The sequence below is a fragment of the Scyliorhinus torazame genome, chromosome 7 (genome assembly GCF_047496885.1).
Source record: "Scyliorhinus torazame isolate Kashiwa2021f chromosome 7, sScyTor2.1, whole genome shotgun sequence".
Taxonomy (NCBI): Eukaryota; Metazoa; Chordata; class Chondrichthyes; order Carcharhiniformes; family Scyliorhinidae; genus Scyliorhinus; species Scyliorhinus torazame.
In genome coordinates this window covers 41346292-41358730 of record NC_092713.1, presented here as the reverse complement: position 1 = coordinate 41358730, position 12439 = coordinate 41346292, and the positions used below count along the sequence as shown (strand labels likewise).

Below are 12439 nucleotides of genomic sequence, written 5' to 3'. Positions count from 1 at the left end.
ACCATCATCTCTGCAAAAAAAAACCTCCGGATCCCTAGGCATCTTACCTACCCATACAAATTCCGAAATTAATTTATCCACCCTACGAAAGAACGCCATTGGAAGTAATTTCGGAACGGACTGAAAACAAATAAAAACCTCGGAAAAATGTTCATTTTTACTGTCTGTACTCTCCCCGCCAAGGACAGTTGAAACCTCTTCAAATCCCTTTTTCCCCCTCTATCAAACTGGCCAAATTCCACTTATGCACCTGAATACCCAGATACCAAAACCTTATTTTGGCCAGGTCAAATGGCAAAGCACTCAAAATCGCACTCCTTCCCTGGGCGTTCACCGGGAATACCTCACTTTCGCCACATTCAGTTTGTACCCGGAAAAGGTACCAAATTTCCCTAATAGGCTCATTATTTTCCCCATATACTCCAGCAGGTTCGAAACACATAGCAACAGATCATCCATGTACAATGACACACTATGCTCCCCACTTCTCCCCTTTCAATGCCCTTGATGCCCAGAATGCAATAGCCAAAGGCTCAATAGCCAACGCAAAGAACAGCTGCGACTGTGGCCATTCCGGTCTTGTGCCCCTATGCAGCCTAAAATATCCCGAACTCAATGTGTTCATTCTCACACTGGCCTTGGGGGCGGCATACAGCAATTGCACCCACAAAATTAACGTTGGCCCAAACCCAAACCTCCCCAAGATCTCAAGCAGGTACCTCCATTCTACTCCAACAAAAGCCTTCTCCATGCCCACTGACATGACATAACTTCTGGCACTTTAACCCCAGACGGAGTCAATACCCCCCCCCCCCCCCTCTCCCTCCACACACCCCTGGCTCAGATCTGTACAGCACCCCCAACCCCCATGCATTAATTTTCTCCAGCATCTTCACCAGCCCTCCTCACCTGGTATTTGTATTCCTCACCAGGCAATCTCCTGGGTAGCCACCTGCCACCTCAATTGATGGGCTCGTAGTCAACTAGCCTTCTCCCATATTCATAAAGCACTCCCCTGAAGTGATGAAGCTGACCCACTGCCTTACCTGTCATCACTAGGTCAAACTCCCCCTGCAATTTCTTCTCTTCTGCCAAAAACTCGCTAGTCAGGGCCACAGAGTACCGTTGATCCACTCCTACAATGGCATCCACCAACCACTGTCTCTCCACCCTCTCAACGTCGTCCCTATGGCCCTTGTAAGAAATAACCTCCCCCGAACCACCGCCTTCAGTGTCTCCCAAAACGTGGAGGGCGAGTCCGCCCTGTTCTGGTCAAGCTCCACTTAGTCCTTTATCACTGAGGCCACCTTCTCAAAGATCTTATCTGCCAAGAGCGCTGAATCAAATCTCCACGTGGGTCTCCGGGCCTGGTCCATTTTGAACCTCATGTTCACATAATGTGGCGTGTGGTCCCAAATCACTATTGCTGCGTATTCTGTCCCCACAATCCCCAAGAGTACAGACTTCCCACAACAAAAAAATCAAAACGGGAGTATACATGGGAGGAGGAGGAAAACGCCCTCTTCCCCGGATGCTTAAATCTCCACAGGTCCATCTTCCCATTTGGTCTATAAATACCCCCAGCTCCTTCACCATACCCATTCTATCCATCCTGTGATCCAACACACAATCAAAATAGCCCCCCATTATCAGCTGATACACATCCATGTCTGGGATAGTTGCTAACATCTTAACAAAGTCTGCGCTGTCCTAATTGGGTGCATAAACATTTACCAAAACATCCGGTGCCGCCAAGACCCCGCTCACCATCACAAACATCCCTCCCGGGTCCTGCATGTCTTTGGCCACCACAAATACCACCCCTTTCCTGAACAGGATCGCAACCTCCCCCTCGACTTGGGAGTAAAACCGGGAGTGGAACGTCCTTTCTTAGCCACGTTTGGGTCCTTCACCCACAGATGTGTCTCAGACATTTTAAGTGCGCGAACACCTGAGACCGTTTAACCCTCGCATGTTCCACATCACTATCCTCATTGGGGGCTTCTGAACCCAGGTCCGCTTTCCCCGCCTAACTCAAATCTCCTCCTGCAACCAAGCTCTCCTCTAGCCCAGGCACAGCTAAAATGACCACACCCTCCACCCTCTTCTGAACCAACCACAAAATCACCTGTGGCATCAGCATATTCCCCCCCCCAAACCACTCCCACCTCCTCCCTTCAAACCCCTCCCCCTTGACGAGGTACAACACCTCAAACCAGACCTTGCTCCGAAAGAGTGGCACCTTGGCCTTGATAAAACCTGCCAGCCGTTTGGCCATGTTGACCCTAATGTCCTGGTAAATCCGGATCGGAATCCCCTTCCAGTTACAGTGTCGCGTCAACTACGCCCACCTCAGAATCCTCTTTCTCCTGAAACTTGTGCACCTGAACGATCAGCACCCTCGGCAGCTCCCCAGCACTTGGCCTGTTGTAGTGACCGGTGGGCACGGTCCACCTCTGGGGCCATATCGAAGACCCCCTCCTTGACCAGCGTCGCAAACGTCCTCGATAGGTAGCCCGTGGTATCCGTTACCTCCAGCAGTCCTACAATTTGTAGATTCTGCCTCTGGACTGTTCTCCTGGTTGACCCCCTGCGCCCTCAGCACCTTGCAGGCCTCTCCCAACATCACCATCTCCGCCTCCAAGGACACAATTCGGTCATTGTGGTCAGCCACCTTCCTTTCCACTTCCTGGATCGTTGCACCTTGCAACTCCAGGTGCTTCTCCACCTGCTCCAAAGTCCCTCGAAGAGGGGCTACTGCTCCCTTAGTTGCCCTGGACCAGTCCTCTTGCATCTCTTTCCGATGGTGCCGAAACTGCCCCTTTAGAAAATTCTTCAGCAGTTCCAGACCGACACAGCCAATTCCGCCAGTCTTTCAGTTGGTGTGCCACGCAGATCCTCCACTCAAGTCAAGGCTTTAGTTGACTTTTGCCGGGTGTTGTTGCCCACTGACACTTCACTTTGGAGGAGAAACCAACTCCCTCCACTTATTCTGCACTTTTTTCAAGCAAAGTGCCCATTAACCTGGTAGAAAGGGCCAAAACCGAAGCCTCCAAGCAGAAGCCACCTTGTATGCGACCGATCAGCTCATGGCCGCCACTGGAAGTCGGATCCTTACAACTTCCATCTATCCTATTCTTCTGCAACATCTCCAAACCCTCCCCACACCTTAATTAAAATTTAAGCATATTTGAAGATCAACCAGCAAAGTTATGGCTGGTAGTCAAACCCTCAACTCGCTAAACAAGTGGGTCAACCCTAGAGAAACCATGGGTGGCAATTAATGCTCCGCGGTTGGCAGGTTTGAAAGCAGGAGGACACGTTAAATCTAACAGGTGGCCAGTCTGTATACCATGCCCCCACTGCAATTGCAACAGCAGCTGGGGGCGGGCGTGCATTTAGGCAACCCACCCTCCAGTGGGCCAATTGAGGCCTTTAAAGTGGGCGATTATTTCCCACTTCAGGGCCTCGTCCCACCACAGCCAAGAGTTAAGCAGTGGCGGGAGAAGCCCGTGTCAAGCAGTCAGACCAGCAAGTTTTCCTGCATGGGCCAGAGGAGTGGGGTGGTCTCTCATTGGCACCACCCTCCCACACCTGTCTGTCAACCCTGGCTCCCCCCACTTCCCTCCACCTTGCGAGCACCCCCAGTCCCTGCTATCCTATCCGACCCACACGGACCTCTCACCAGGACCCAGTGACGAACCCTGGTGAAGGCCCCAGTGAAATATTGGCAATGGAAAATACTGTAAAATGGGGAAATGCGACTTCCAGGTGCGGCGATGACCAGCTGAGTCGCACGTTTCGGCAGCTCCCGGTGGAACGGACGTTTGGGCTCTTAATAGGAGCCCCAACGGCAATTTTAACGGCTAAAAGCACTGTGCGGTAAACCAGAAGGGAATCCCCCCTGGATACGGATGGAAAAAGAAGAGGAAAACGGCCGGATTGCGGTGGATCCTTTAGAGCAGCGGCAAGGAAGGCAAGCAAAAACCAAGATGGCATCGGAAGGTGGCAGTTTAATATGGGGCCTTTAACAACACGAGTTTTTGAAACGCTGCATGGAAGAGCTAAAAAAGGAGATGAAGAAGGAGCTGTTGGCCCCGATATTACAGGCGATCGAAGGGCGAAAGGATGAGCAAAAGACCCAGGAGCGGGAGCTTCGGGTCGTGAAGGCAAAGGCTGCCGAGAACGAGGACGATATACAGGGCCTGGTGGTGAAGACGGAGATGCACGAGGCACACCATAAACGATGTGTGGAAAGATTGGAGGTGCTGGAGAATAACGCGAGGAGGAATAATTTAAGGATTCTTGGTCTTCCTGAAGGTGTAGAAGGAGCAGACGTCGGGGCATATGTGAGCACGATGCTGCACTCGTTAATGGGAGCGGAGGCCCCGGCGGGTCCGCTGGAGGTGGAGGGAGCATACCGAGTGATGGCGCGAGGACCGAGAGCAGGAGAAATTCATAGAGCCATAGTGGTGAGATTCCTCCATTTTAAGGACAAAGAGATGGTCCTTAGATGGGCAAAGAAAACTCGGAGCAGTAGGTGGGAGAACGCGGTGATCCGCGTATATCAAGATTGGAGTGCGGAGGTGGCGAGAAGGAGGGCGAGTTTTAATCGGGCCAAGGCTGTGCTTCACAAAACGAAGATAAAATTTGGAATGCTACAACCGGCTAGACTGTGGGTCACATATCAAGGGAGGCACCACTACTTTGAGACGGCGGATGAGGCGTGGACTTTTATTGTGGAAGAAAAACTGGAATAAGCGGGTTACTAAAAAAGAACGTTTGAAACAAAGTGGTGGGGCGAGTATGGGGGGCGAAGAGGGGGGGAAAAAGGGGGGGAAAAGAGGAGTCTTATGTTATTAATCCTGCGATGCGGTAACTTTTCTCTCTTCCACAGGTGGTGGTGGAGGGAGGAAGGGAGGTGGAGGAGATGGGGCGTTGGCCATGGGGGGCGGGGCCAAAAGGGAAGCGCGGGCTTTGTTCCCGCGCTATGATAATCATGGCGGGAATAGGGAAGCAGGAAGGAGGGGGCGTCGCACGGTGCGAGCCGAGGTCACGGGGGGAAGCCGAGGTCGGCCAGAGTTTGCTGACTTCTGGGAGCAACATGGGGGGGATGTAACTACGCTAGTGGGGGATCTAGCGGGGGGGGGGTGGGAGGGGAGTTACTGGGTTGCTGCTGCTGGGGAGAGGGGGGAGCCGCCTGCGGGGGGGACACAGTTGCGTGGGAACCGGGCGAGGAGCTGGAAAAAGGGGATGGCTAATCGACAAGGGGGGGGGGGGGGGGTAAAAAGCCCCCCAACCCGGTTGATCACGTGGAATGTGAGAGGGCTGAACGGGCCGATAAAGAGGGCACGAGTACTCGCACACCTTCAAGAAACTTAAGGCAGACGTGGTTATGTTACAAGAGGCGCACTTGAAACTTATAGACCAGGTTAGACTACGCAAAGGATGGGTGGGGCAGGTGTTTCATTCGGGGCTAGATGCGAAAAACAGGGGGGTGGCAATACTAGTGGGGAAGCGGGTTATGTTTGAGGCAAAGACCATAGTGGCGGATAGCGGGGGCAGATACGTGATGGTGAGCGGCAAATTACAGGGGGAGGCGGTGGTCTTGGTAAACGTATATGCCCCGAACTGGGATGATGCTAATTTTATGAGGCGCATGCTAGGACGCATCCCAGACCTAGAGGTGGGAAAGTTGGTAATGGGGGGAGATTTTAATACGGTGCTGGAGCCAGGGCTGGACAAGTCGAGATCCAGGACTGGAAGGAGGCCGGCAGCAGCCAAGGTGCTTAAAGATTTTATGGAGCAGATGGGAGGAGTAGACCCGTGGAGATTTAGCAGACCTAGGAGTAAGGAGTTTTCGTTTTTCTCCCATGTCCACAAAGTTTATTCGCGAATAGACTTTTTTGTCTTGGGAAGGGCGTTGATCCCGAAGGTGAGGGGGACGGAGTATACGGCTACAGCCATTTCGGATCACGCTCCACATTGGGTAGACTTGGAGATAGGCGAGGAAACAGAAGGGCGTCCACCCTGGAGAATGGACATGGGACTAATGGCAGATGAAGGGGTGTGTCTAAGGGTGAGGGGGTGCATTGAAAAATACTTGGAACTCAATGATAACGGGGAGGTCCAGGTGGGAGTGGTCTGGGAGGCGCTGAAGGCAGTGGTTAGAGGGGAGCTGATATCAATAAGGGCACATAAAGGAAAGCAGGAGAGTAGGGAACGGGAGCGGTTGCTGCAAGAACCTCGGAGGGTGGACAGGCAATATGCGGAGGCACCGGAGGAGGGACTGTACAGGGAAAGGCAAAGGTTACACGTAGAATTTGACTTGCTGACAACGGGTACTGCAGAAGCACAGTGGAGGAAGGCACAGGGTGTACAGTATGAGTATAGGGAGAAGCGAGCAGGTTGCTGGCCCATCAATTGAGGAAAAGGGGAGCAGCGAGGGAAATATGGGGAGTGAGGGATGAGGAAGGAGAGATAGAGCAGGGAGCGGAGAGAGTGAATGGAGTGTTCAAGGCATTCTATAAAAGATCATACGAAGCTCGGCCCCCGGATGGGAAGGAGAGAATGATGTGCTTCCTGGACCGGCTGGAATTTCCTAAGGTGGAGGAGCAGGAGAGGGTGGGACTGGGAGCACAGATCGAGATAGAGGAAGTAGTGAAAGGAATTAGGAGTAGGCAGGCGGGGAAGGCTCCGGGACCGGATGGATTTCCAGTCGAATTTTATAGGAAATATGTGGACTTGCTTGCCCCGATACTGATGAGAACCTTTAATGAGGCGAAGGAAAGGGGACAGCTGCCCCCGACTATGTCGGAGGCAACGATATCGCTTCTCCTAAAGAAGGAAAAAGACCCGCTGCAATGCGGGTCCTATAGGCCTATTTCCCTCCTAAATGTAGACGCCAAGATTCTGGCCAAGGTAATGGCAATGAGGATAGAGGATTGTGTCCCGGGGGTAGTCCATGAGGACCAAACTGGGTTTGTGAAGGGGAGACAGCTGAATACGAATATACGGAGGCTGCTAGGGGTTATGATGATGCCCCCACCAGAGGGGGAAGCGGAGATAGTGGTGGCGATGGATGCCGAGAAAGCATTTGATAGAGTGGAGTGGGATTATTTGTGGGAGGTGTTGAGGAGATTTGGCTTTGGAGATGAGTATATTAGATGGGTACAGCTGCTGTATAGGGCCCCGATGGCGAGCGTGGTCACGAATGGACGGGGGTCTGCGTATTTTCGGCTCCATAGAGGGACGAGGCAGGGATGTCCTCTGTCCCCATTATTGTTTGCACTGGCGATTGAGCCCCTGGCAATAGCATTGAGGGGTTCCAGGAAGTGGAGGGGAGTACTCAGGGGAGGAGAGGAACACCGGGTATCTCTTTACGCGGACGATTTATTGGTGTATGTGGCGGACCCGGCGGAGGGGATGCCAGAGATAATGCGGATACTTGGGGAGTTTGGAGAATTTTCAGGATATAAGCTGAACATGGGGAAAAGTGAGCTGTTTGTGGTGCATCCAGGGGAGCAGAGCAGAGAAATAGAGGACTTACCGCTGAGGAAGGTAACAAGGAACTTTCGCTACTTGGGGATCCAAATAGCCAAGAATTGGGGTACATTGCATAGGTTAAACTTAACGCGGTTGGTGGAACAGATGGAGGAGGACTTCAAGAGATGGGACATGGTATCCCTGTCACTGGCAGGGAGGGTACAAGCGGTTAAAATGGTGGTCCTCCCGAGATTCCTCTTTGTGTTTCAGTGCCTCCCGGTGGTGATCACGAAGGCTTTTTTCAAAAGGATTGAGAAGAGCATCATGAGTTTTGTGTGGGCCGGGAAGACCCCGAGAGTGAGGAAGGGATTTTTGCAGCGTAGTAGGGATAGGGGGGGGCTGGCGCTACCGAGCCCGAGTGAGTACTACTGGGCCGCCAACATCTCAATGGTATGTAAGTGGATGGGAGAAGAGATTGGAGAAGGCGTCCTGTAGGGGGACTTGCCTACAAGCCATGGTGACGGCGCCGTTGCCGTTCTCACCGAAGAAATACACCACAAGCCCGGTGGTGGTGGCTACTCTGACAATTTGGGGGCAATGGAGACGGCATAGGGGAAAGACGGGAGCCTCAGTGTGGTCCCCGATAAGAAATAATCATAGGTTTGCTCCGGGGAGAATGAATGGGGGATTTGGAACATGGCAAAGAGCAGGAGTAACACAATTGAGAGATCTGTTTGTAGATGGGACGTTTGCAAGTCTGGGAGCGCTGGCCGAAAAATATGGGTTGCCCCAAGGGAATGCATTCTGGTATATGCAACTGTGGGCTTTTGCGAGGCAACAGGTGAGGGAATTCCCGCAGCTCCCGACGCAGGAGGTGCAGGACAGAGTGATCTCAAAGACATGGGTGGGGGACGGTAAGGTATCAGACATATATAGGGAAATGAGGGACGAGGGGGAGATTATGGTAGATGAGCTGAAATGGAAATGGGAAGAAGAGCTGGGGGGAGGAGATTGAGGAGGGGCTGTGGGCTGATGCCGTAAGTAGGGTAAACTCATCGTCCTCGTGTGCCAGGCTAAGCCTGATACAATTTAAGGTGTTCCACAGGGCGCATATGACTGGAGCACGGCTCAGTAAATTATTTGGAGCAGAGGATAGGTGTGCGAGATGCTCGAGAAGCCCAGCGAATCACACCCACATGTTCTGGTCATGTCCGGCACTACAGGGGTTTTGGCTGGGGGTGACAAAGGTGCTTTCGAAGGTGGTGGGGGTTCAGGTCGAACCAAGCTGGGGGTTGGCTATATTCGGGGTTGCAGAAGAGCCGGGAGTGCAGGAGGCGAAAGAGGCTGATGTTTTGGCCTTTGCGTCCCTAGTAGCCCAGCGCAGGATACTGTTGATGTGGAAGGAAGCCAAGCCCCCGGGTGTGGAGACCTGGATAAATGACATGGCAGGGTTTATAAAGCTGGAACGGATTAAGTTCGTCCTAAGGGGATCGGCTCAAGGGTTCACCAGGCGGTGGCAACCGTTCGTCGAATACCTCACAGAAAGATAGAGGGAATGGAAAAGAAGAAGACAGCAGCAGCAACCCAGCCGGGGGAGGGGGGGGGGGGGACCAGAGGGATTCTCAGGGATGTTAATATATAAGTATATAAGTATAGGTTGTTGTTATAGATAATTGTATATTGGACGGTTAAAACATATTTTTGGAGAATATTTATCTGGGACAAGGCAGTTGCCATTTAGTTTTGTTTTTGTTTATATATTATTTATTTCTTGTTTAGAAAACTGGCCATTGTTATTTATATTGTGATATTACTGTGTAAAGGATACACAATGTACTGTGATGGTTGGCCAAAAATTTTCAATAAAATATATTATTAAAAAAAAAAAATGGGGAAATGCTGGTCTGACCTGGTCTTGCATACTTTAAAATGGAACATCTGAAAAACTGGTGACAATCAACATTGGGGGGGGGGGGGGGGGGGGAAAGAGAGAGAAGTGAGAGAAAGAGACAGGACTGGGGGGGGGGGGGGATGATGCCTAACTTTAAAATCAGAATTCGGCCATTTGGGGTCAAAATCAGAAAGCGTTTCTTTAGGGATATGGCAGTAACCTGGAACTCTCTTCCCTCTGGCTCGCTCAATTGAAAATGTAAAAATTGAGATTTATAGATCTTTTTTTAAGCAAACATATTAAAGGATGTGGAACAAATGAAATTCAGAGACAGATAAATGGAAGGGCATTACAGACTGAGGGGCTGAATGGCCTACTCCTGTTATTACATTAGTGCCAGCCGAATATACAACTCTCAATTCCTTCATCAAAGCAGTTAATAGATGAATTAAAAAACATTTTACTGTTAAATTTGATATCTTTTGCCAGTTTATCGCATTATTTTCTTGCCCCTCCTAAGACTTGCTTTGTATCCTTTAGATACTTTTATTTAAATAGCTGCTCCAGCCTTCTGTTCAGATTACAATTTGACTTTTCTAAAACTCTTTTTTTAAGCTTAATATATATATATGCAGGCTTTGGAGGTGAAATATTATTCTGACCTTCTGCATCGCCATAACACTTTACCATTAATATATTTTTGTCCCAATTTTAACATTAGACGCACCTTGACATTTCATCCCATGTTATATCCACAAGAGTTGTGTATGCCCCTACAAGAATTGCATCAAAGTAGCATGGGATAAGATAGCGAGGAAGGTTTTTGAGGAAAGTAAACATTGCTGCAAACCAGTTACCAATCTGTTGGGGGAAAAAAAAGAATGCCATTATGCCATATCATGCACTGGATTTCTAGCACAGTACATAATGATACTCAAAGATAGATTAACTTTCTCTAATCACAAATCATTACCAAAAAACTGCATCTGCTGCAATAATACAAAGAGATTGAAGAAATGCCCTGTTGTATAAAACTCACATTAAATTCAATCTGGAATATTGCGCTCAGTACTTTGCACCATGCCTCAGGAAAAATATATGGGCCTTGAAGCTACTGCAGCACTGATCAGAATATTGGAAAGGATTAAAGGGTGGGTGGGGAGGGGGGGTTAGAGGTGCAATTTTTTAAATTTTTTTTTTTATACTTAGATTCGAGATGTAGCGCTGAATTTAGCAGCCAGAAATTAGGTGACAGCCCGCCAAGCCCACTTCTGGGAACTCTTAACTTAAAAAGTTGCCAGCCAATTGGAGGGTCGGCTGCTCTTCACTCAGCAGTGTAATCAGGAGCAGTGGTCACTGTTGGTATTGCAGCAGGCCCCAGACCAGAAAGAATGGAGGAAGAGCCAGAAGGGAACTCATTGGGGTGGGCTCACCATTGCTAGCCTGGGTTGTGGGGTGGGTGTGGAGGTCAGAAGATGCTCTTGCAGTGGGTAGCCCTCGTTGCCAATGGGGCTTCTCCGTGGAGCACAGGGTGCTCAATCAGAACACCTGTTCCCAATCACCCCATTCAAAAGGAGACCAGCGTATAACTGGTTGCTGACATATCTCCACCCCACCCCCACGTGGAAGCCTTTTAGTGGCCCTTAATTTACCACTGAAGAACGACAATTAGACTACGGGAATGAACATTGATCTCAACAACCAATTCATTATGTGCTTGTGGGTGATGAGAGTACAGCAAATACCTAAAGATTAAGGGCGCAATCCAACGATCTTGTCGCGCCAAACGTGACGAGGCCGGTAAATCTTGCGAGAGACTTCTCGCGAGACTGATGACGCTCATTATGCGAGATCTAATGAGGTGTTGCGATCTGGATCTTGCCCTTAATGCATGTGATCCAGTTTTGAATTTGCCGAGTAATAATTCTCACTTGAATATATCTGCGCTGGAACCTGACAACCTCGCCTAGAAGATCTCAAATGGGTGCCGTTTAGCGCTGGTTTCCTCAAACTTGCGGGAGTCTCTCAGGCAAACTAGAAACTTTGGCGGGGGGGGGGTGGAGAGAGAGAAGAGAGAGGGCGGGTCTCTCATGCAATTGGGGTGTCCCGGGTGGTCAGGTTTCGGCAGGATGGTACCCCGGCACTCCCAATACCACCTGGGTGCCAGCCTGGCAGAGCCAGAGTGCCAATGTGGCACTGCCAGGGTGCTAGGCTGGCAGTGCCAAGGTGGCTTCTTGCCCATGCTGGGGATGGGGCCTGGGAGTGCCCTGCCCTTATGAGGTGGGGTATGCGGGGCTCGAGGACCCCCTAATTGGCATGCTGGGGTGTTTGGGGTGTAGGGATTCCGGAAGCCATGGTGAGCAGTCCAGAGATTGGGGCGCCCTATAAAAATAGCTGAGCACTGATACACAATCAATACTCGAGTCCACGTGGAGTCATATCGATTCAGCTTTAATCAGATAGAACTGTACCCAGCAGCGAAGTTACAGAAGTGAAGGCTGCTGGGATGGCATTGGTTCTTATACCCCGCCTCTCAGGGCGGGGCTATGTACATTGCCCAATGGTAGACCCCGCGGTCTAGCCAATGGTCATTCCTCTCTCTGGTACCGCAATACCTGGTATTACCACATTCACCCCCTGTTAAAAAAGAGCCAGCGGGGTGATGGGCAGTATTACTGTCGCCTTTTCATGGTAGGACCAGGTGTTGCAGGTACCATGCTATCGAGGGTTGCGGAGAAAGTTCTTGCGTTGTTAATTTTCTTCATGGTGCTGCAATCAGACGATCGGGCGGCCTGGTCGTCCTACTGGAGCGTCTAAGTTTCGGCGGCGATCCTGGTGAGGGCCCCGGCGGTAGTGACTCCGGGAACGTGGTGTCTTCCTCCCAGGCAGTTTCGTCACCCCTAGGCGGCGCTGTAAGGTCGAAAAATGGGCAGAAGGAAGGGGTGCCTGTAGGGGGCGCCAGTGCCTGCTCGTCTCTGGGTCGGGGTTCTGGCGGCAGTACTGACCCTCCGGTCAGGTGCGGTGGGGGGGGGGGCAGTGGCTCGAGCGCGGTGGGGCTCCGGC

At 51.0% G+C, this 12439-nt stretch overlaps 1 protein-coding gene across 1 annotated transcript in view; it reads right to left on the bottom strand.

Moving 5' to 3' along the window:
- Positions 1-12439, bottom strand: part of LOC140426161 (glycogen debranching enzyme-like) — a 157927-nt gene that overhangs the window by 49753 nt on the left and 95735 nt on the right. The window contains 1 exon segment of the mRNA XM_072510596.1: positions 10104-10237. Coding sequence (XP_072366697.1) covers positions 10104-10237 — 134 coding nt within the window.